The 22,029-nt window shown below is 57.9% G+C and overlaps 1 protein-coding gene across 5 annotated transcripts in view; it reads left to right on the top strand.

The window, feature by feature from the left end:
- The window catches only part of Hmcn2 (hemicentin 2), a 112,513-nt gene that overhangs the window by 6,426 nt on the left and 84,058 nt on the right, over positions 1–22,029 (top strand). For all 5 annotated transcript variants that reach the window (XM_063244170.1, XM_063244169.1, XM_063244171.1 and 2 more), the window contains exons 2-14: positions 2,613–2,683; positions 3,514–3,672; positions 3,902–4,024; positions 10,987–11,158; positions 11,454–11,560; positions 12,427–12,547; positions 13,848–14,111; positions 16,504–16,648; positions 17,043–17,164; positions 18,580–18,852; positions 19,659–19,800; positions 20,197–20,324; positions 20,662–20,775. In XM_063244170.1, the coding sequence (XP_063100240.1) occupies positions 2,613–2,683; positions 3,514–3,672; positions 3,902–4,024; positions 10,987–11,158; positions 11,454–11,560; positions 12,427–12,547; positions 13,848–14,111; positions 16,504–16,648; positions 17,043–17,164; positions 18,580–18,852; positions 19,659–19,800; positions 20,197–20,324; positions 20,662–20,775 (1,941 nt within the window). The remainder of the gene's footprint in view (positions 1–2,612; positions 2,684–3,513; positions 3,673–3,901; positions 4,025–10,986; positions 11,159–11,453; positions 11,561–12,426; positions 12,548–13,847; positions 14,112–16,503; positions 16,649–17,042; positions 17,165–18,579; positions 18,853–19,658; positions 19,801–20,196; positions 20,325–20,661; positions 20,776–22,029) is intronic.

Here is a 22,029-nt window from a genome sequence, read left to right as displayed (position 1 = left end):
CATGCTAGGCAAGTGCTCCCCGCTGAGCAGCCCTGCGCTGCTGGTTTTTTCCTTTTTTTCTTCCTTTTGAGACAAGGTCTCGATGTGCAGTTCAGGCTGGCCTTGAGCTCATTTTGTAGCCCAGGTTGGTCTTGAACTTGCAGCGATCCTCCTGTGTCAGCCTCCTGAATGCTGGGATGACAGGAATGTGCCACCATGCCTGGCTGCTGCTGGTTTTTACTTTGAGGTTTTTGTCAACCAAGGAAAGACCAAAAAAAAAAAAAAAAAAACTTTCTCTTTTTGTTTTCAACCCAGGACCTTGCACTTTCCAGGCAGATGCTGTGCTGCTGTGCCCCTGCCCCTAAGCCTGCAAGTGCCTATGTGTGCGTGCGTGTGTTCCTCCACTCCCCTTGTCCACACCTTCAACTTGAACAATTACAGCACAAAGAGCATTTTGCAGCCCCACCCCACACTGCACATGGCTGCCTTTCCGGGGATGCATGGTCTTGTGGGGCTTTGTTCCTCCCTGTCTGCAGGCCCACAATGGCCCAGCCCCCATCCCCAGGGGAGCTGCTGCAGCCACCGAACAGCTTCTCCTTCTCTCCCTGTCTCCCTCCCCTCCTGTCCCATCCCTCCTCTTTCTGCTGGCCCCTTCCCATCCCCTTGCCTCCTGTTCTCTGCCTTTTTTGCTCTTTAATTTATTTAGAGATGCTGAGCTGCTCAGGGGGAGTCACTGGCTGTGTCCACACATCCAGTGATATGTGAGCTGGGACACCTTGGGCTCGGGCTGTGTGTGTTTTATTTATTTACATGTTGTGAGACAGTGTCTTGCTATGTAGTTCAAACTGGCCTTGAATTCATTATGTAGTCTGGGCTGGCTTCAAAATTGTGATCCTCCTGCCTCAGCCTCTGGAGCATTCAAGTTATAGGCGTGGGCCAAGACACAGGGCCAGGCTGCTGTGCTTTGGAGCTGTGTGTGTGCCTGTGTGTATGTATACATGTACATGAGTGTGCGCACATGTGTGGTCTTCACTGCACCCCTGGGCGACCTTGCTGTCACCCAGCTCCTTATGGTGAAGTAGGGGTGTCCAAAGAGTCCCATCGCCATGAGTTTGCAGCCATGAGTACCAGCAGCTGCACTGGCTCAGACCCCAGCTCAGGAACTGGGCATTCAAGCAGCTTGATGTTGCCCTCTGAGGCCCCTGGTGGCTTGAGAGGAGGAAACTGAGTCTTGGAGAGGGCGGTGTGGGCACAGCAGGACACCTTGAGGAGGCGGTGGATGTCCAGAGCTGGGATGCAAACCCCACTTTGAGGAGGAGGAGGGGGAGGAGTGTGAGCAGGGAGTGGCGGGACCCCGAGGGCTTGGCCCAGGTGTGGCTGTCCCCCACAGGGACCCTCGAGCTGGCCTAGCTGGTCACAAGGTCGGCCACTGTGCCTTCAGGAGCTCTTCACATGTCCTGGGCCCCCGGGTGGCTGCGCAGCCTCCTCTGGCCCAGTGGAAAATCCCCCTAAGGAGAGATGGGGCCAGGCTCCGGGGCTCCTCTTTGGGAGGCCGGCTGGAGAGGCACCAGGGTCTGTCTGGGCTTCATTGTCTCTGCTGCCGGCCAGCCACATCTGCCCAGCTGTTTGGCAAGAGGTCGCCTCTGGTAACAAAGCTCCCTTGGGTCAGGGACCGGGGACTGGGGACTGAGAAGTGATGCCATTTTGGTGATGGTGACCACTGCTTCTCCGTTGCTCTCAGTGACATGGAGGTGACGAGGTGACAGGCAGGAGGCCTCCCAGGTAGCTTTGGGGCATTGATGAGTGAACACTTCTCAGATGCTCAGGGGGAACCTAGTACCTTGGCAGATCACAAACAGTGGTAGTAGCCGTCCCCTCCCCTCCTCGCTGTCCCCCTCATGCTGGTGTTGGTGGTGCAGACGGTGGTGGGGCTTGGGCTTAGGGCCAAGCAAATAGTGTGGCTCAGAATCCCATCCTGCTGTGACCTCAGTGGACCTGTGTGGACACAGGGTCCTGACTGACGGAGGGGGTGCAGCCTGCTGGCATGAGAGGAGCCTTTCCTGTGGCATCGAGGTGTCCCAGTGGGAAGAGCGGGAGGCAGGGGACAGGAGGGAGGTGACAGTGACACCTCCCAGGTCACCAGAGCCTGGAGCTCGCCCTCCCCAGAGCCATCCCATTGGGATTGGCGGTGGCCGGACTGCTCTCCGGCCTCCAGGGCTGTGAGTAGACTTTCTTTTCTTTCTTTTCTTTCTTTCTTTCTTTCTTTCTTTCTTTCTTTCTTTCTTTCTTTCTTTCTTTCTCTTTGAGACAGGCTTTCCCTCTGCAGTTCAAGTTCAGGCTGGCCTCAGGCTCATTATGTAGCCCAGACTGGTCTTGAATTTGTAAGGATCCTCCTGCCTCAGCCTCCTGAGTGCTGGGATTACAGGCGTGCACCACCACGCACAGCCATGTGTCTTTGTCTTTCTTTTGAACCGAGAGTGGGAGTGGGTGGAGCTGGAAGGGAGGATCCTCTTGGGGGAGTCTTGGTCAGTAACTGTTGGGGCCCGCAGCTGGGAAGGGGGACAGGGCTTACCCTTTGCTCTGTCTCTGAACTTCCCAGAGCTCCCGGCCCAGCTGGACCTCTGTTCCCACAGATATCGGCCCAGTGACGCTCACAGCGGATCCGGTGGTTTTCCAGAAGGAGCTGCGAGACCTCTACGTGCAGGTGGCTGCCCCCGCCCCTGGCTGCTGGCCTTCGTTCATGTTCTTCTTGGTCCATGATGGAAACCAAGTCTTTGCACCACCAGGGGAGCCATGATGGCAGCTTCCTCCCCAGCGCTTCCTCTGCGCTCCAGCTTGGGGACCCTGGAGAGCTGCACAGGATGGGCTCCTGGCCTCCCAGCCCTGTGCCGGCACCTTATTACTCTGTGAATGAACTCAGAGGGAGGGAGCCGAGGAGGCCGAGCTGGCGCTCACAGTGAAAACCCTGCGAGGGTTTTTCTGCTGAAAACCCTGCGAGCTTCTCCTGTAACTGCCAGCTGGGAGTGCAAGCTGGGGCCGGCGCCGGTGTCCCCACAGGGCGCTCTGTCTGCTGGGCAGAGCGGGCAGTGTGCAGGCTTCCTTGGGGCTGATGCCAGGCAGTTGCAGAGAGGATTTGGGAGGTGGCGGGTCTGCTTTCCTCTGCGCCTTTACCCGTGCAGCTGCGGGCATCCAGCGGCGTCCTGGGGCTGTGTGCCAGCTGTTCCCGTGCCCCCGAGCCCCGAGCACTCACTACACTGGTGGTTAAATCCTTGGGTGAGGCTTCATCGTGTCACATCAGCCTCCCGAGCCAGAGTCCACGGGCTGGGACCGGGTCACTCTGCACGGCAATGTGTGGCATGAGACTTGTCTGCAGCTGGGGCAGGTCGAATGCTGCATTCATTGCTCTTGGGGCAGGAGAGGCGGGTGCGATAGCTGAGCCTGAGTGCAGGGCGCCAAGGCCTCTCATGGGGACCCAGCTCCCCTTGGTTCCAGAGCCGCCTCCAGGTGGCAGCTGCTGACACACCCTCTCTCCAGGGAGGCGGTGACTGCCCAGAGATGAGCGTGGGGGCCATCAAGGCCGCTGTGGAGGTGGCCAACCCCGGCTCCTTCATCTACGTCTTCTCGGATGCCCGCGCCAAGGACCATCACCGGAAGGATGAGCTCCTGCAGCTCCTGCAGCTGAAGCAGTCACAGGTGAGCGAGGCAGGGGCCCCAGTCTGGGGACCCTGATGGGGCTCTTGCCCTCCTGCCAACCCTGCTTCTGACCTACCCTACCACCCGCTTCCTGTGCTCCTGCCTGAGTCTGCCCATTGGTCTTCGGGGGCCGCTGGGGCACGAGATGGCTGGACTCACCCCTGGCCGCTCCATCCGGCGGGAGGTAGCTCAGGGCAGACCCGAGACAGGCTGCACGTCCATCTTCCAGGTGGTCTTTGTGCTGACGGGTGACTGTGGTGACCGTGCCCATCCTGGCTACCTGGCCTACGAGGAGATCGCCTCCACCAGCTCCGGGCAGGTGTTCCACCTGGACAAGCAGCAGGTGGCGGAGGTCAGTGCGGGTCTGCGCCCGGTGGCTGAGCAGCAGCCAGGGCTAAGAGGTGCTGAGCGCCCCTCACACTGTGGTTGGCGCAGGGGCGTTCTGGTGGCTGTTATGGTCTCCCCCGACTTCCCACCCAGCCTGAAGCGGATGCTTTGGGTTTTCTGGGCAAAACAATTTGCAGGTACAGAGACTGAGGCCTCACTGGGCGTGGTGCCTCAGCCTGTCATTGGGGTACTCTGGGAAGCTGAGGCAGAAAGATCTCAAGTTCACACGCAGCCTGAGAATCTCAAGAACACCTTGTCTTGAAATTAGAAAGAAAAAAAATACATGGTCTGGGGGAGGGCATGGCGCTGAAGTTTTGGCCCAGTGCAGGGCCTTGGGCTCCGTCCTAACTGCATCTGGCAGGAGTGTGGGTGTGGGGCTTCTTCCAAGCTTCTCCCCAGAGCCTGGGAACCCGAGGTGGGTGGAAGAGAGGGAGCTGCCAGCCACAGGCTGTGTTGTTGGGGATCCAGCCCTGTGGCCTTAGGGACCACTATCCCATTCCTGGGCCACCCGCCCAGTCCTCTGCAGGCCTCTGGGGCTGCTTTTTCCACATCCTATTGCGTCCCTTCCTTCCCGACACCCCACGTCCCCCTGGGCTGCTGGTAACCCTACAATCGGCAGCCACCTTGCTGGGTGCCTGATCCTCTGGTGTCACCCAGCCTGCTACTTCATACGGCCATCAGGATGCCCCAGAGTGTCCTCCACAGACCTGATGCGCTGGCTATGGTCCGATGTCCTCTGTATACCTCATCAGGCCATTGGGCCTCCTGACCGCCTGCCTGTGTCCTCCGCTGCCCACTTCATGGCTTTGCTGGCCTCCACTGGTTCCTCACGTCCCCTCCTCCTCCTTCCCCAGGGCCTTGGCACATGCTGCGGTTCTTCCTGCTCTGCCTGTCCGGCTCCTCTCACCCTCCCACCACCCGAAAGAGGCCATCCTCGATTTCCTGTAGACACCAAGTCTCCTCTCCTCCTCTCTCCCACTGCCCACCCTGCTTCATATCTTTGCCATTTTATGCTACCAATGTAGCAGGTGTTGGAGGAATGGCCGGAGTGGACAGTGGACGCTGCTGTGTCCCTGCAGCCCGAGGCTCTGGGAGGAAGGGGAAGGTGTGAGGCCGTGCGCTGCATCCTTATGAGCGGCAGGGAGGGCCGTCCAGAACAGTGTTTAGATTAGTGTGTCTGAGCTCCAGGATGACAGATGGACTTTACAGTTCCCGCAACACATTCAGCTGCGGCTTTGGTGCGTCTATGTCCCCTGGCGCTGAGCCCCAGCGAGGGCGGGAGGCAGCCCGGAGTGGATGGACGGCTTGGGGCTGGCTTTGGGGAGACCTCGCTGCAGAGCCACTGCCTGGGAACTTTGTCCTGCCAGGAGCAGGTCAGACACGAGGTGGCCACTTGTAGGTGTGGAACATACCAGCTCTGTGTGGTGGTCTTTGTTCTGCTGCGGGAGTCTGGTGGGCAACGGGTCTGTGTCTGTGGGGCCCTCGCTAACCTGGACTGGCCACCTCCAGGAGGGGCTGGACCTGCTCCTTCCCGGACACCGAGTCCTGCCATCCCTAGCTTAACGCCTTGGCCCCAGCCCTTTCCAGATGTTTCCCAGACGTGCGGCGAGCCTGGGAATGTGGTGGGGCAGCCAGGGCTGCTGTCCTCCCACCCCCAGGGGACAGCTGTGTCTTCGTGAGGACTCCAGCTGGGAGAGGCCTCCCTAGAAGTGCAGAGGTCCTCAAGCCGTGCTGGGCAGCTCCCATTAGCCCTGCAGGAGTATGCTCTCCGCACTTGTGCAGCACAGCCTTAGGAGATGGGCAGAGCAGAGCCCAGTCCAGGGCAGGCCTCCTGCTCCAGCACACGTCCGTGCTGTTCCCAGCTGTGGTGGTAGCCACTGGGTCCCAGGTGCCCTGTTTAGAGTTCCAGGATAACTAAGGGGAGGTGGAGGCCAGGCTGTCAGCTTCGCACAGACAGGGAACCATGCTGGAGACCGGCAATGTGGCCTCCAGTCCTGTCCCAAGGTGTGCATTCAGGGTGGAGATTTAGGGAGGACCCAGAGTTGACCCTGGACCCTGCCTGGCACACCTGGCTCAGTGTGCGGTCACGGGGAGAGGGCAGCAGGTGGGGGCAGGAGAGCCGGCACACCCATCACTGCCGCAGCCCCTGCTCCCGCCTGGGAAAGCTTGGCTCTTCTAGGAGAGCTCGGGCTTCTCACTGTTCCCCATTTCCCGGCTCAGCATGGCCAGTTCTGGGGGCTGGGACCTTTCAGGACCCAGCAGGACAGGCGTGATGAGAAGCTGCCCCAGCTCTACACATTGAGAGGCGACTATTTCCTAGGCCAGGTGGGGGAGGGGCGGCTCCCAGCAGGTGGTTCTGATTAAGGGACCAGGAAGAGCCCAGCTGACCTCATCCTGGAACCTTCCGGGGCAGGCAGCATGGAATGGTTGAGGCCTGGGTTGGGGACTGGCTTCTGGTCGCAGCTCTGCCCCCTACTTCCTGAGGACCCTTGAGCTGGTGAGCACAGTGGGCCTCGGTTTCCCTGGGGAGGAATGGCCAGGATGGAAGGAGACAGGGGTGAGTTAGCAAAGGCCAAGCTCCCCGAGCTTTTGGGGGAGCCGGAAGGCGGCCTGGCTCCGTGCCAGCCCCTCTGGAGCAGAAGATTTCTCTAGAAAAACTGGGCCTCTGCCTGGAGCGCCCTCCTGGCCAGTGCCAAAGCCCCGGGGCCAGGGTCTCTTGCCGTCCCTCCGTACCAGCTCCTGGGAGCCAGCTCTGATCCTCCGCTCTGAGGCCCGTGCGGCCTCCTGGTCTCCTTCATGCTTCCCCAGCCGCCCTGGCTGTCAAGGGTCCCAGACAAGCCTCTGGGGATGATTTATCTGCTGTGAAGGGCCCAGCGGCAGCCATCTGGCCAGATTCTTGCTCCTTCTCCATTAGTGACCAGGAGAAGAGCTGGGCGCCCTGCGGCCCATTAACATCTGGAAGCCACAGCTTTTGCCAAATAAACACTATGCTTGCTTAAGGGGGAGCCCTGGGGGCAGCACAGCGGCCAGAGGCCTCGTCTCCCAGGCCTGACCCACAGAGCATCTGGTCTTGCTGCGGACAGGAGAGCTGGCCCCGGCCGGTGCTGGTGGCTGTGTGCTCACAAGGCGGCCTCAGTGAGGCAGGGCGTGAGCCTAGGTTTCCGGGCTTCCCCGTGGCTCAGTAGCCGGCCCCGCTGGCCCTCTTTCTCCACCACAACAGCTCCTCATGGCAGCTGTGACACAGCAGCGGGAGTGACCCGACTGGTGATTGTCACTGTGGCAGGCTTCACCACCTGGCCGCTTTGCTCAGTTACGGTTCCCTCCCCATGAGGTCACGGAGCTGCTTCTGGGCTCTCAAGAGGCATCGCCCACCTCACCAGCTTCCATTGGCCTCGCCAGCCGGGGCCCCTTGGCCACAGCTCCTTTCCAGCCCACCCCACCTGGCCCAAGAACCTTGTCCCAATTCCTTGGCCAAGACAGGTGGGACTTTCACAAGAGACACATGGCTTAGAAATCTAGGCAAACGCAAGACTGGAGCAGCTCCAGGTTTCAAAACACTTGAATTTTTATCTTGTGATAATTGAAATTTTGCCATGTATGTTTCAGCTCAGCATGAACAAAACAGGCACTTTCTAAACCTCAGTTTTTCCAGTTCCCTTCTTTCCTCTCTTCTCTTCAATGAAGATCATAAGACAGGCAGAGCTGGAGGATTTAGAGCCAGGGTGGTCAGTAGTTAACATGCAAGACACCACTGTCGAGGGCTACACCCATGGCAGACATTGCTAATCAATCACAGAACGTTTCTGAAGGAGGCTGAGTGTGGTAGTTTTAAAAAAAATTTTATTTAAAGACAAAAAAAAAAAAAAAAGCAAAACAGAAAAAGGGTAGAAATAATACAGAATTCCAAAAAAAAAAAATAAACAGTAAGAAATCACTAGTTGATAAATTACATATTGTCCTCTTAGAAATAGTTGTTTAAGTTACAAAAGTAAAGCATACAAAGTGGACATTCAAACAGCAAGACTGCAAACAGTTCTGTTCAACAATCCAACAAAAACTTAGTAATATGGTTATCAATCCTATACACTTAAATACACGTGCAGTTATATCTTTTAGAGCACTTTCTTTTCCTCTCCTTTTACAACAACAATTACACACTTTGGGTTTTATTACTCCTACATTTCTTATTACTTTTTACACTAGAGACACAATGTGATATTTATAAATATGATTCTTATTTATTTCACTAATGAGGATAGCCTCAAGTTGTCTCCATTTGCCTATGAAGGCCTCAAGACCATCCTTTTTATAACTGAGTAATATTCCACTGTATAAAAATACCACATCTTTTCACCCACTCTGCAGTTGATGAGCATTTTGGTTGTTTCCAAGATTTAGCTCTTACAAATTGTGCTGCTGCTGAGTGTGGTTTTGTGTCTCTCCTTTCCAGTGGGCATTCGAGGAAGCCACTTCCAGTGAAATGGAATTGATGACCACCGCTGTGCTTGCTCCTGTGTGTATTAGGGTTATGGTACATTTGTCATTTAAAATGACTTATTTTAAAAATTACTGTAAAAAATTTCAAAGATATAGAAAAGTAAAAAAGATGTACCTACCAACTAGACAGATTGACTGTTAATGTTTTTGTTCCATTTGTTTTGTCTGTCTGTATACTTATTTTTCCCTTCTTTTTCTTTTTTATTCTGTTTGTTGTTGCTATTGTGGAGTCAATCCCAGGGCCTTCAATGGAGCTACATTTCAAATTTTTAAAAAATTTTTTGGTCTTTTTGAGACAGGTCTCACTGTGCAATCCGGGCCAGTTTTGAGCTCACTAGGGGAGCTCAGGCTGCTCCTGAACTGGCAATGACTCTCCTGCCTCAGCCTCCCACGTGCTGGGATTCCAGGCTTGCATTGCTACCCTGGTCTTCTACACCATGACACCTTTCACATAAATAATTTAGCACGGAGGTTTTCCTTTGTTCTTCCTTTGAATTGAATCTGGAGCCTGCTCCAGCTGGCCACGCCTTCCACTACTGAGCTGCACACTACTGGGCCTAGTTTGTGCAAATGTTTTTTAAAAAGAAAGGATATTATCTATTCTGGCCAAAATAGTACCTAAGAAAATTAACCAGGTTTTCCCAGGAGCATCTGGTACCTGGTCCGTGTTCGAATATCAGTGTCTTTGAGAGCAGTTTTGTCCGGTCGAGACTTTATCACATACCACGCCTTTTGTGGTCTGGCCGTCATGTCCCGAAGTCCTTGTGACTCTGGAATCAGCTGTCCTTCCTTTCTTGGTGACACACAGCTTGTCCAGGGGGCCCTGACTCGGACCACGTCCCATCCCCTGGCCTGAGATCGCTTTGCCTAGCTGAGTGGGTGTCAGGCAGCTCACTTGATGGCTTGGCAGGGAGCACTCCGAGCATCGAGGGATAAAGGCTGCCATGTCACCCGCTGAGGCCAAGGCTGAGTTTGATCGGCAGCCTTTGTTCCTGTCACGCTGTGACTCAGGCTGTCCTCAGGACGGCTGCCGCCCCGAGGGGACATCCACCCGAGGAGCCCGGCCTGGAACAGTGACTTCACGAGGGTTGCACAATAATGGTTCCTCCGAGTCTCGGCCCTCGCATATGTGCGGCGGGCGCTCTTCCAGGGGTGACCTGGCTTTTCTGAGGCTCGGTTCCCATTGGAAACGCAGAGCCTTGCTGAGCCCTGTCTGGAATTAGGAGGTCGCTTGCCGTGGGCACTGGCGAGGTTTTACTGCTCGGAGGTTTCTCTCTCTCCCAGGTGCCTTTAGGGGACCGGCTTATGTAGTTCCGTGGTTTCGGTGGTCTTCTCTTTCTGGGCTCCAGCGACTCCAGATTTAGCCATCGAGAGTGACTTGGGCTGCTGCCCTAGTCCCTTTGCTCTGTCCGCATCTGTCTTTGATGTCTCTTGTGGAATAACTCATTCTCCTGGGCTGGCCTCACAGCCCCTGGGGGAGCTCCGGCGGGTGGGGTGTTTAAAATGAATGTGGGTGTTAGGGGCCCCCACTGGTACTGGGATTTGTGGGTGACTCTCCTGACCTGCCTGCCCGTCTGCCTCCCTATAATTTATCTGTCATAATTCTTTACCTGTTTATCGTACCTGTCACCTGTATCCATCCCTTATCATCTATCTACCAATCATCTGTATCTATATCTGTGTCTTATGTCATCTATATTTATCTTTCTTTCTATTTGCCTATTTATATTGATTTTTGCAATTCACATTTCACATTGCAGATTTTTTTTTTATTTGACTGTAAACCTGCAACTCTCTCTTACATTTTGCTATAAGAGAAACATATTGATTCAGAAAATATAGGCAGCAGCAGGGTGTGGTGGTGCACCCCTATAAATACAGCACTCAGGAGGCTGAGGCAGGTCGATTTCGAGGTTGAGTCCAAGCCTGAGCCACACTGTGAGTCTGAGGCCTGGGTGGGATAGATAGTGAGACTCTGTCACAAACAAGCAAAATTATTCTATGGATCATCCTTCCAACTTCAAACTACTGAGTACTATTTATATTTCTTTGCAATTTTTTTTGTTCAGAGTCAGATAAACTAAGTAAAAAAAAAAAAAACAGTGTGAAATTTGAATTGGGAATATCAGTGTAAACCAGAGAGCGAGGTGAATAAAAGAAGGGAGGAAGGGGTGGCGGGGTGGGAAGGGTCTCAGGCAGAGGACTGTGAGCTGCTCCCTGCCCTCCCCCAGCCGAGGCCCCTGGTGCCCTTGATTCAGGTCAAGAGGGCGCCCCAAGAGTGAGCCCGAGTCCAGCCTGTTGCAGGAGGGTGGGGAGTGGGTGGGCGCAAGCGCCCTGGAGAGGGCCTGTGTGTCACCTGAATTTCATGTGGGCTGACACAACTCGCAGCTAGCTGGGGACCGGCCTGACGCCGGGGCACGCATCCCACAGGTGCTGAAGTGGGTGGAGTCGGCGGTCCAGGCCTCCAAGGTGCACCTGCTGTCCACGGACCATGAGGCGGGGGGCGAGCACACGTGGAGGCTGCCTTTGGACCCCAGCCTCAAGGAGGTCACCATCTCCCTGAGTGGGCCAGGGCCCGAGATCGAGGTCCGAGATCCGCTGGGTATGCGCTGCCCTGGGGCTGGCCCTCTGGGGGCCCTGTGACGGAGTCGGGGTCCTGGGATGGGACAAGGGCACAGACCCTGGGCAGCCAGGGGCTCAGACCCACGGCTTGGCGGGTAATGGGGTAGGGGGTGTGGGGAGCAGAGAGGAGCTGGAGGAAGGGGGAAGGCACGGATTAACATTGGCGCCTCCCTGTCCTCAGCCTCCAGGGAGCCTGGGGCCCTGTTAGTGGGTGGTGGTGGGGGTTGGCACCCCAGGACTGGGTTGGGGACTGAACAGGACTTGGGCTTCCGCAGGGAGGATCCTCCAGAAGGACGAGGGTCTCAAGGTGCTGCTCAGCATCCCTGACTCAGCCAAGGTGGTGGCCTTTAAGCCCAAGCACCCTGGGCTGTGGTCCATCAAGGTAGGGACCTTGGCACGGGATGGAGGTAGAGAGCAGCTTCTGGAGCTGGACTGGCCTCTTCCTGGGGCTCCCTGGGGAAGATGGGGGCTGTTGCCATGGCAATGGGGGTGCAAGTCCAAGGATGAGGGGAACTCTGCTTGCAGAGGAAGCAGAGTGGTTTGGGGCTAACATGGGAGCAGTCGAGGCCTTGGAGAGGCCGCTTCAGTGTTCTGAGGAGCTGTCCAAGCTGGTATGGGCTTGAACCCGAGGAGTGTGTAAAAGTGGACAGGGACTCTGTGGGGGATGGCAGGGAGTCCACAGGAGGCTGCAAGCCAGGGTCTGCAGGCTGCCTCGGGCTTGCATAGCATACCAGGATGAAGCAGGCTGCAGCCTTAGGATGGCGTGACGCCTGCTGCTGGACGTTCCCTGGGCACCCACTGGGCCCAGGCCTGCAGTAGGGAGCAGAGGAAGGGAGGCACGGACCCCTCCCCGCCTTCAGACGTTTGAGCATCTTTGAGCCTTGAGCTCTAACACCATAGCAATGGACGGTGAGGAGGAGTTGGAGGCGCAGGGCAGACAGGGTCTGCAGAGGTCGGGGGCCTGGGGGCTGAGAGGAAGAGTGGCTTTGAGACAGAGAGACACAGGGAGGGAGGGAGAGAGAAAGAGAGAGAGAGAGAGAGAGAGAGAGAGAGAGAGAGAGAGAGAGAGCGCTCAGCTGCCAGCAGCGAGAGGGCTCCTGTGCTGGGGGCAGGTGAGCTGCAGCATCCACAAAGCAGGAGATCCTCAGTGGCTGCTGCTGTGTCTCCAGGGAGCCCCTGGAGGCCACCTGCCCTGGAGCTGGGTGCTGCTGGAGGCTGGCTCCCTGGTGACACTCAGGTCTGTGCCAGGTCTACAGCAGCAGCCGCCACTCCGTTAGGATCACGGGCATCAGCGACATCGACTTTCGAGCTGGCTTCTCCACACAGCCCTCCCTGGACCTCAACCACACCATCGAGTGGCCCTTGGAAGGTACGGTGGCCCTGGGCCTGCAGAGTGGAGGCTCATCCCTTCTCCTGGTCCACACGGATGCACCAGGAGGGATCAGAAAACAGGAGTGGTGTTTACATTTTAAAGATTTATCACGATGGAAGAGGCAGGGCTGGGGATCCCCTCCCAGTCCCCCCCTCCCTCGAACACATTCCTCTTCCCTGTCTCACTCCGAAGCAGCTCTGGAGTGTGCTTCCCTGAGGGTCTGGGTGAGGAATCATCAAACATTGAGAGGGGACTGAAAGGGAAACCACCCTCGGGGCCAGTCCCCAGTGGGAGTGGGTGAAGGACGATCCCACGTGGCAGTCCTTGGGTTTCTGCCTTTCATCCAGATGGGGGTCAGGAGAGACAGAAGAGAGGCAAGCTGGGCGTGGTGATGCACGCCTGTCATCCCAGCACTCAGGAAGCTGAGGCAGGAGGATCATTGTGAGTTCCAGACCAGCCTGGGCTACAAAGTGAGCTCAAGGCCAGTCTGGACTGCGTGGTGAGACCCTGTCTCAATAACAAACAAATAAATAAAATAAGAGAGCCAGTGCTCCACGGTGACAGGCAGGTGACCTCAGTGCCAGCGATGTTGAGGGATGTTGCGGCCCAGGGGGACAGTGGCCGCCAGCCTCAGGGAGCAGCCGTCCCACACCGCTGGCTGGCTTCCAGTGTGAGCACAAGTCCTGTGTCGCCGAGCTGGCTTTTAGAGGACTCGGGACCTCTCCGTCCTCACCTGCCCTAGCGTGTTCAGGGTCTCTGTGGAAGGCAGGCATCTCGGGGGGCCCACCACCCACCCCTGCCAGCTGCTGGGGGTGATGTTTGAGGGGAAAAAGAAAACAAAAACGGAAAACCCAACAACTGTCTCAAAAGGGTGGGACCTGGCCGAGGTTCCAGGTTCCCCAAGGACGCGATGGAGCCCAAGTCCAGCTTTGCTCCCTGGGGGTGCTGTGGAAACCACCAAAGCCGAGTGGGGGTGACTTGGAGTCGGGGTGTCCACCTGCTCTGGGCTCCGTCTTGAGGCTGGTTTGACGGCAGCCAACGCAGGGGCGGACGCCAAAGCGGGGGAGGCGGCCTTTCTTGGTCCCAGGGCCAGGGCTGCTGAGGGTTCGATGCAGCCGGGGAGCCGGCGGAGATTTCAGAACCACGGACAGCGGCGGGCCCGGCGGGAGTGCACTGGCGTGGGCGTGGGCATGGACGGGTGCGGGGGGGGGGGCAGTGGGAGGGGGCGGGCGGGGCCCTGGGGTGCGGCCCGAGTCCAGCCCGGTGCCACCCCTCGTCCCGCGCCCCTGTCCTGCAGGCGTCCCCATCTCCCTGGTGATCAACTCCACCGGGCTGCAGGCCCCCGGCAGCCTGGACTCCGTGGAGCTGTCGCACAGCTCCGGGCGGCCGCTCCTGACGCTGCCCATGCAGCCGCTGTCCAACTGGTCCGCTCCTCAGCTGTGGGCCGGGCCGCCCTTCCACGCCCCCCGGGAGCGCTTCTACCTCAAAGTGAGGGGCAAGGACCCCGAGGGCAACGCCCTCCTCCGCGTCTCCGGGGTTTCCTACAGCGGGGTGACCCCAGGTGAGTGACCCCAGCTTGCAGGCCCCGTTTCTTGTTGGCTGTTTTCCTGGTTAGATTCGACCAGGAAGTGTTTGCTCATCAAGCTGCATGGGCAGTGATTCCCTGTCCAGCCTCGTGCTAGACACCTGCGCGCTCCAGACGAGGTTCTGCGCTCAGATTTAAAGTGTTCGTCTGTCCATCCATCTGTCCCTCCATCCACCCATCCACCCACCCACCTTCCTTCTACCTAACATTCATTTTCGGTACCTACCATGTGCCCACGTGGTGCTGGGCACTGCACGCAGGGCAGGAGGAGGGTAGACGTGGGTATTCACGCTTCAGTAATCGTGGTCATTGCGGTGTCCTGGAGCCAGGGACACTGATTCCACTCTCCGTTTCCCGTGGGGCAGTCTTGGACTGAGCTCTGGCGGGTTCTGGCTCATGACAGACCCGTGTGCCTGGTGAGAGGTGTCCCCACTTTATAGGTAGAGGACTGAGACCAGATCTCCCCACATGGCTGTGACCTGTGCAGGAACAGGCCATTTTCTGATCTCGGCTTGCTTGTGCTGTGATGGTTCCTGCATGCAGTACTCTCTCTGTCTGGTTTCTGGGTGTCCTGAGGTCTCCCCATGTGGGCAGCAGTTCACAGAGGACGGGTGGACACGTTAGCTCTCCAGGTCCACCGATGGCCCTGGAAGGGAGCAGCGGGGCTCCGTGGCCCCCAACCTCCTAAGACACTGGGCTTCTCTGCTCTCCTGCTGCCCCCCACCCCTTCTAGAAGTGGGTGCCACTGTCCCCTGGAAATTCTTTGGGGGGACCCCACCAGGAGCACTCTGCCCACTTCAGCGGGGAGGAGGAAAGCTCTGTTCTGAGACTCACATGGTGCCCACAGCAGGTGGTAGTTGGCGGCCTCCCCAGCTGTGCCCTTCCTGGGCATCAGGGAGGAGCTGTAGGAGGACATGGCAGGAGAGGGCAGCTTCTCCCCCTGGGCTTTCACACTGACCTAGGAGTTTGGGATTTAGATTTGGGTTTGGCTTGGATGACAAAAGGTGGGGTGAAAAGGACCAGGTGGGATTTTGCCTTCCTCCTCGAGTTCTGGGGCTGGGGGATGGGAGAGCATCCCCCTCAAGCAGGGGCCTCTGGTCTTAGGGTGTGTGGTGAACCTGGGGCCCCTGGGCCCTTCAGCTCTGGGAGGTGGAACCGCATGGCTGGTGGGGGCGCCTGCGTGGGTGGGTGAGTGGCAGCTGCTGTGACACGGCTGAAGACGTGGCTGTGTGGTCCGACCCACTCCCCCGGGATGTGGCAGACAGCCCGGAGCCTGATGTCACCGGCAGCCACCCCATCCCCGCTCTGAGGAGGCCGGGCATTGTGTCACCACCCTGAGCATTTCAGCGGGGGAAGAAGGGTGCTGGAGCCCGCAGGGAATTCCTCAGATCTCCCCTACAGCCCAGGAGAGGGCCAGAGTTACCCAAAGATCAGCGTCAGTCGAGGAGTCTGGGCACTCCCCAGGGACTCATCAGAAGCTGAGATTCCACTGAAGTCCTTTGTTTATCTCAGTAGTTCGTGTGAATTTTGCATTCCCGCCCCATGTTGGCTGAGATTTTCTTTTTTTCTTTTGAGGCAGTTTCATGATGTAGTTCATGCTGGCCTTGAATTCATTATATAGCCCAAACTGGCTTCAGACTCACAGTGATCCTCCTGCCTCAGCCTCCCAAGTGCTGGGATTACAGGCATGAGCTACTATGCCAGGCTGGCTGAGTTTATTTTAAAACAAAAATGCTTTTCCCACCACAGATGTGGAAAAAAATTGGTCCTCGGGGCACAGAGGCACTGGTGCTGCCCCACCTGCCCTCCTGGGAACCCCAACTGATCTGGGAGCCAGGATCACTGGCTCCGTAGATGGGGTACAGATTGGGGAAGGTGGCTCCGTCCACCCTGTCCCTAGTCGGTGGCTGTTGTCTGTCACCCTGGCACTTGGGAAGCTGAGGCAGGAGGATTGTCTCAAGTTTGAGGCCAGCCCTGGCTACACAGTGAGTTCAAAGCCAGGATGGGCTACACAGCCAGACCCTTTTTTGCTTCGTAAAATGGAAAACAAAATAAACCTGCAAAGGCACTTGAGCTATTGATGGAGGAGCACATGGGACCCATGGGTGCCGGGGGCTTCCACCCCACCCCTCGCCACCTTCCCAAGACCACCGCATTCATTCAGGGCCAGCATCACCCCATTTTGCACAGGTGAAACTGAGGCTGAGAGGAGTGCAGGGACTTGTGTCTGGTGACCACCGAGTGGTGGGGCTAGGGCTCCAGTCTCTGGCCCCTGCTCTGGCCCTGTGGGTCTCTGCATCGATGTGTGTGGCCAGGCCACAGATCTGCGGGGCTTCGGAGGCCTCTGAACACTGGTCCTTGCTTGCAGGTGCCCCCCTGGTCAGCATGGCCCCCAGGATCCACGGCCACCGGAACCAGCCCCTGCTGGTCTCCTGCTCCGTGCACAGTGCCCTGCCCTTCCGGCTGCAGCTTTACCGCAGCGGGGTCCGGCTGGGCGAGGAGAGGCACTTCCTGTGAGTGACTCCTTCAGGGCTCTGGGCCTGTCTTCCGGGACAGCACAGCCTGGGGACCTGCAGTGTGATGGGAGATGGAGAAAGTGGTCCCGGAAACTCCCGTTCCTGCCGGCCACGGCCCCAGCCCTTGCTTACCTTCCTGAAAAACCCAAGCCGTGCACACGGGGTCCTGCTAGGGCAGCAGGGGCAGGGAGGGCCGCCCTGTGTGGAGGGGAGTTCAGGGCCAGGGAGGGCCAGGGCCTGGCTCAGCGTCACACAGCAGATGGTGGATTTGTGTCCTTGGCTGGCTGCCTCTTCTTGCTGAGTCTCAGGAGGGTGTGGGGCCCCTGAGGACTGGGTGCATCGGGGAACCCAACTGGGGTTGCAGGGACTGTGCCCTTGCTGTTCTTATTAGGGAGTCAGGGAACAGTAGCTGGGAGATCCCCCGGGCCTCCAAGACCGACGAGGGGACCTACGAGTGCACTGCGGTCAGCAAAGCCGGGACCGGACGGGCCAGGGCCCAGGTCATCATCACAGGTCTGTCCCCTGGGCCCTCTGGTGCCCTCCTCCTTGGTGCTTCCCTCTGCCATTTCCTTCCCACGACTGTCCATCCAGTGGCTGGTGACTGTCCCTTACCCAGGGCGGCTGTTCACGCTGCCACCCGCTTGCGAGCTCTGTTCAAAGCTGTGTCACCCGGTGGTGGCTTGAGGGCTCAGCTGGAGGATGGCAGGGACTTCAGCCCGGGTCATTCTGGCTGGCAGGAGTCCTGTCCTGACTTCTTGGCCCGAACTGTGGGCCAACTGCAGGTGGCTCCTGGGGTCACCACCTCACTTAAGAGTTCCCACCCTGGAGGCAAAATTATGTCAACCATCTGCAACTGAAGTTAGTTTTTTTTTTTTTTTTTTTTTTTAAATCCCAAAGCTAAGCTGTCTTGTCCAGATACATTCAGTTCTAGCAAGCTACCTGTTCTTGGCAGGCAGATGGGAAAACTCTAAAGCAGTACAAAAGAAAATCCAAACTGTCTGCTGCCCCACCAGCCAGCGTTTGGGGTGTACCTCCTTTCAGATCTCTCCGTATGTGCAATTTTATTTTAATTTTTGGTTACTGAGAATCGAACTCAGGACCTCATGTGTGCCAGGCAGGTGCTGTGCCGCTGAGCTTTGCCCCCAGCTGTGGGTGCATTTTAACAGAAACACAGTAATATCCTAGGGGCATTTGGGGACCCGATTCTCGGCCATCCGAAAACCAGCAAGCCAGGGCTTTGGCTTCCACAGCTGGGAGGAAGCCTGGGATAAAGTCCAGTAGTGTGGTGAATTGGTGAATGTGGTCATGTTCACCATCCTTCCTGTTTGCTAAGGTACCTGAACCTCAGTGACAGTCACCTGGCGTTGCGTCTGTATCCCTAGAGCAGTAGGTGGTCTTTTATAAGTGAGCCCCTTGGACCCCACCCAGCAAAATAAACAGGGGTGCCTGCCTCCTGCCTCGCCTGGTCCATGGTCAGGTTTTCCTGTTTGTCCCCCGAGTGTCACATCCTTTCTCGGTGCCAGGCCCTCGTGCATATCAGGCAGTCTCTGATCCCGTCCCTTCTGGCTTTTGCTGCCCACAGAGGGGTTTAGCTAGCTCGTCATGGCCCCTCTGGGCAGTGACCTTATTTCTCAGTTGTGGCGGCTCAGACGGGTGCGCCGAGGTCTCCGTCTCCCGGCTGCTGTGTCCCGGGCTTATTCCCCGGGGAGCAGTTACCGAAGAGCAAAGAGCACGTAGGATCTGTGAATCGAGCTCTTGGCTGTCACTTGCAAAGCACACACTCCAGAGGGCGTGACGGCCAGTGGTGGGGACGTCAGTTCTCCCCGGAGAGTCCCGGATGGCGAGCAGATGCTGCCTAAGCCCAGAGGGACAGAGCATGAGTGTCCCTGCCTATGCCCCTCAGTCCCCCTGGTTGTCTCCTCCTGCAGATCCACCGCCGCAGCTGGTCCCTACCCCCAATGTGACTGTGTCCCCGGGGGAGACCGCTGTCCTATCCTGCCAGGTCCTGGGTGACGCACCCTACAATCTGACCTGGGTCCGGGACTGGCGAGTCCTGCCTGCCTCCATGGGCCGGGTCACGCAGCTGGCCAATCTGTCCCTGGAGATCAGAGGGGTCGTCCCCAGTGACAGCGGGCGGTACCAGTGCATGGCCAGCAATGCCAATGGGGCCACCAGGGCATCCACCTGGCTCCTGGTGCGAGGTAAGGTGCTTCCTGCCATCACCCCTCCCTTTCCACCCAGCACATACCCCAAAAGCCCTCCACCCATCCTCTGCCAAGGTGTTGTCCCTGGCAAGCAGCAGCAGCCCTTTTGGGGTGTCCTGAAGACTCTGTCACCTCCTCACCAAAGCCTAGTGCTGGGGACCAGCAGTTACACACATGCGGTGTGCATGGGAAGGGGGTGCTGCCAGATGGGAGGAGAGGAGGAAGGGGGAGAGCAGCTGCCGGGGGCCAGAGACTTGGGTGCTGCTAGGTCTGCCCAGGCTTACACGATGGCTCACCCTGGGGTGCCGTCTCTGCAAGGTGAAAACTTGACTTAGTGCTTCTCCCCAGTCAGCGGTGCTGGGTCAGTTGCCTGGGGTGCACTGAGCAGACTCTGATGAGGCTCCATCTGATTTGACAGGCAGGAGATCTGTTAATGATGTCTGTCTGGTGACGGCAGGGGGTGCCCATGCCTCTCCAGGCTTTGTGCATAGCTCCCTGCCCCGCTGAGCGTCCCCTGTAGGTTAGGATGGAGCCTTGGTTTGGGGCCAGTTTAGGACAGGCCTTTGGGACCACCTCAAGGTTCCCAGAGACAAGATCCACTCCGCCCTGGTGGCTGCCTGGTGTCTCCTGTGGTCTCTCCCAGCAGCTCTCTGGGGGGATGTTGGGTGGCCAGTGTCCGGGCAGCTCCTGGCAGTCCAGCCCTTCTGCTCCCTAGCTCCCTCTGTCCCCATCCGTGGTGACGGGAAAGGGAGGGTCCTGGGATGGCCGACAGCCCTCCCTACTGTCTCCTCTTTGGGCCGCAGAAGTGCCTCAGGTGAGCATTGACACCAGAGCCCAGAGCTTCTCCCAGGGTGTGGAGGTGAAGGTCAGCTGCTCGGCCTCGGGGTACCCCACACCCCACCTCTCTTGGAGCCATGAGGGCCTCCCCCTACAAGAGGACAGCAGGTGAGGGCGCAGGACGTGGCTGTGGGGCTGCGGGGGTGGTGGTGGTGGTGGTGGTGGTGGTGGTGATGGTGCAGACTCCAGGGGTGGCTCCATCTCCTGACTGTACACAGGGAGGTCACTTGGGGCTCAGGAGCGACATCTCTGGAAACCCAGAAGTACCCTGCTGGGGCATCAGTGGTGGGGCGCTCAGACTCCACAGTCCAGCAGTCCTGCATCTCCTGTTGAGACTGTGTGACCCTAGACAAATCACCTTGGCTCTCTGAGCCTCGTGGATGAAATGACTTTGTACACACAGCGGCCCAGGATAAAGGGCAGCCGCTCTCGAGGGTGATTAACTTATCAATGAGGACTGTGGAGCGTGTGGTGTGACCTGACGTTTTTATGGCTCCACTCCAGAACCCGTGTGGATCCCCAGGGAACCCTGATCATCCAGAGAGTGGCCCCGGAGGATGCTGGGAATTACACCTGCCGGGCTGCTAATGAAGTGGGAGCAGATGAGGAGACGGTTACCCTGTATTACGCAGGTACTCGAGACACCCTGGCTTCTTCCCTCTTTCCTGTCACGTGTATTTATGGAACGTCTAGGGACTTTTATTCTGATGGGGAGGCACAGACCAAAGTGTTTGCGGAGGAGAAGTCACCATGAAGAGCACAGAAGGAGGGGATGGGGGTGGGATGAGCCCCACCCCGTGCATCTTGAAGAGATGACACTTGACAGGGTCCCCAATGGGACCAGCATTCTGGGCAGAGAGATAAGGAGCACCAGGTGTGGGTGGGCTGCTCAGGGCCAAGAGGACCTGGAGGGGGTGAGGGGGTCTGGGAGCTAGTGGTGGGGTGGCCTAGTCACCCTTCTGCCCCCAGATCCCCCATTGGTGTCTGCCGTGAACTCCGTGGTGCTCGCTGCCGTGGGCCAGGAGGCAGTGCTGGGGTGTATGGCCACAGGGGCGCCCCCGCCCCGTGTGGTCTGGTACCGAGGTGAGTTGGGTGGCAGGGAGAGGGGCTAGGAGGTCACCATGGAGGTCTGGGGACAGCCGGTGGAGTTCAGCCACCCACCACGCCCAGCCTGTGTGGTGTCCACAGAGCTAGCCTGGCCTCAGCCCTGGGTTTGAATTCTGGCTTCCCTGGTGACGGCAGCCACGGTGCTGGTGACCATGCAGTGGGTGGAGGGGTGGAGGAGGAGGGGCCGCTCTGGGTGCCCTCACCGCCCAGCTGCTCTCAGGGTCAGTCGGGGTCCTCACCAGCCCCTCGCACTGGGACCTCTGCACCCAGGAGCCCCGCTTGGGCAGGGTCTCACCTGGACCGAGAGGGTAGGGCAGCAGCCTCTGCTCTGTCCTGGACTAGGGGTGGCAGCGGCGACCAGGCTCCCAGCTCAGTGTTCCTGACACTGCCTATCTGGGTCAGGGCCTCAGGCCAGCCCGAGCCTCTCTTTTCAGTTAATTAGTTAATTTTTATGGCCCTGGGGGCTGAACCCGTGGCCTTCACATAGAGAGACATCCCAGCTCCTTTTCTGTTTTTTTTTAAATATTTTGAGGTAATGGCCAAGTTGCTTAGATTGGGCTCAAACTTGTGATTGTCCTGCCTCAGCCTCCAGAGTGCTGGAATCACAGGTGTGCACCATTGCACCTGGCTTCTAGGGTTCTTCCTAAAAGGGAGTCTTACGAAGGAATATTGTTCAGCCTGGAGAAGGGATAAAATTCTTGCCTGTTTTCCTGGCTAGCACACTGGGAGGCTGAGGCAGGAGAGTTCAAACCCAGCCTGGGCAGTTTAGCCACTTAGTGAGACTCTGTCTCATAATTTGAAAAGCAGCAAAGGGCGTGGGATGTTGCCCAGTGTGAAGGATCTGGGTCCAATCTCCTGTACCCACTTCTGAGATGCATTACCACCTAGAGACATTGTCCTGGGTGACATAAGCCAGGCCCCCCGGGGACAAACCGGAGGGCTCCCTTCCAGAGGGCTCCTGTGGCGGGAAGCCCTGGGCCGGACAGGGAGAGGCAATTGTCGGGGGCAGGCAGTCAGGACGGAGAGGGTCCTGTGACCCAGTGAGCTGCTGGACAAACTCAATTTAAAAGAGGGTCGCAGAGGCAGGGGTGACAGGGTGGGGAGGACATGTGATGTCTAGTGGGGGTGTGGTCAGCTCGGAGCAGCTCCAGCTGGACCCTGGGACAGCGGGGCTGGGGCCCAGCGGGAGGTCCCGGCATGGGTCCCTCGGTGCTGAGCCTGTTCTGTGGG

This window comes from Cavia porcellus, unplaced genomic scaffold (assembly GCF_034190915.1).
Source record: "Cavia porcellus strain 051 isolate PalLab524CR breed Dunkin Hartley unplaced genomic scaffold, mCavPor4.1 scaffold_49, whole genome shotgun sequence".
Lineage (NCBI taxonomy): Eukaryota > Metazoa > Chordata > Mammalia > Rodentia > Caviidae > Cavia > Cavia porcellus.
The sequence above is the reverse complement of the archived record's forward strand: the minus strand, read 5'-3'. Positions and strand labels throughout refer to the sequence as shown.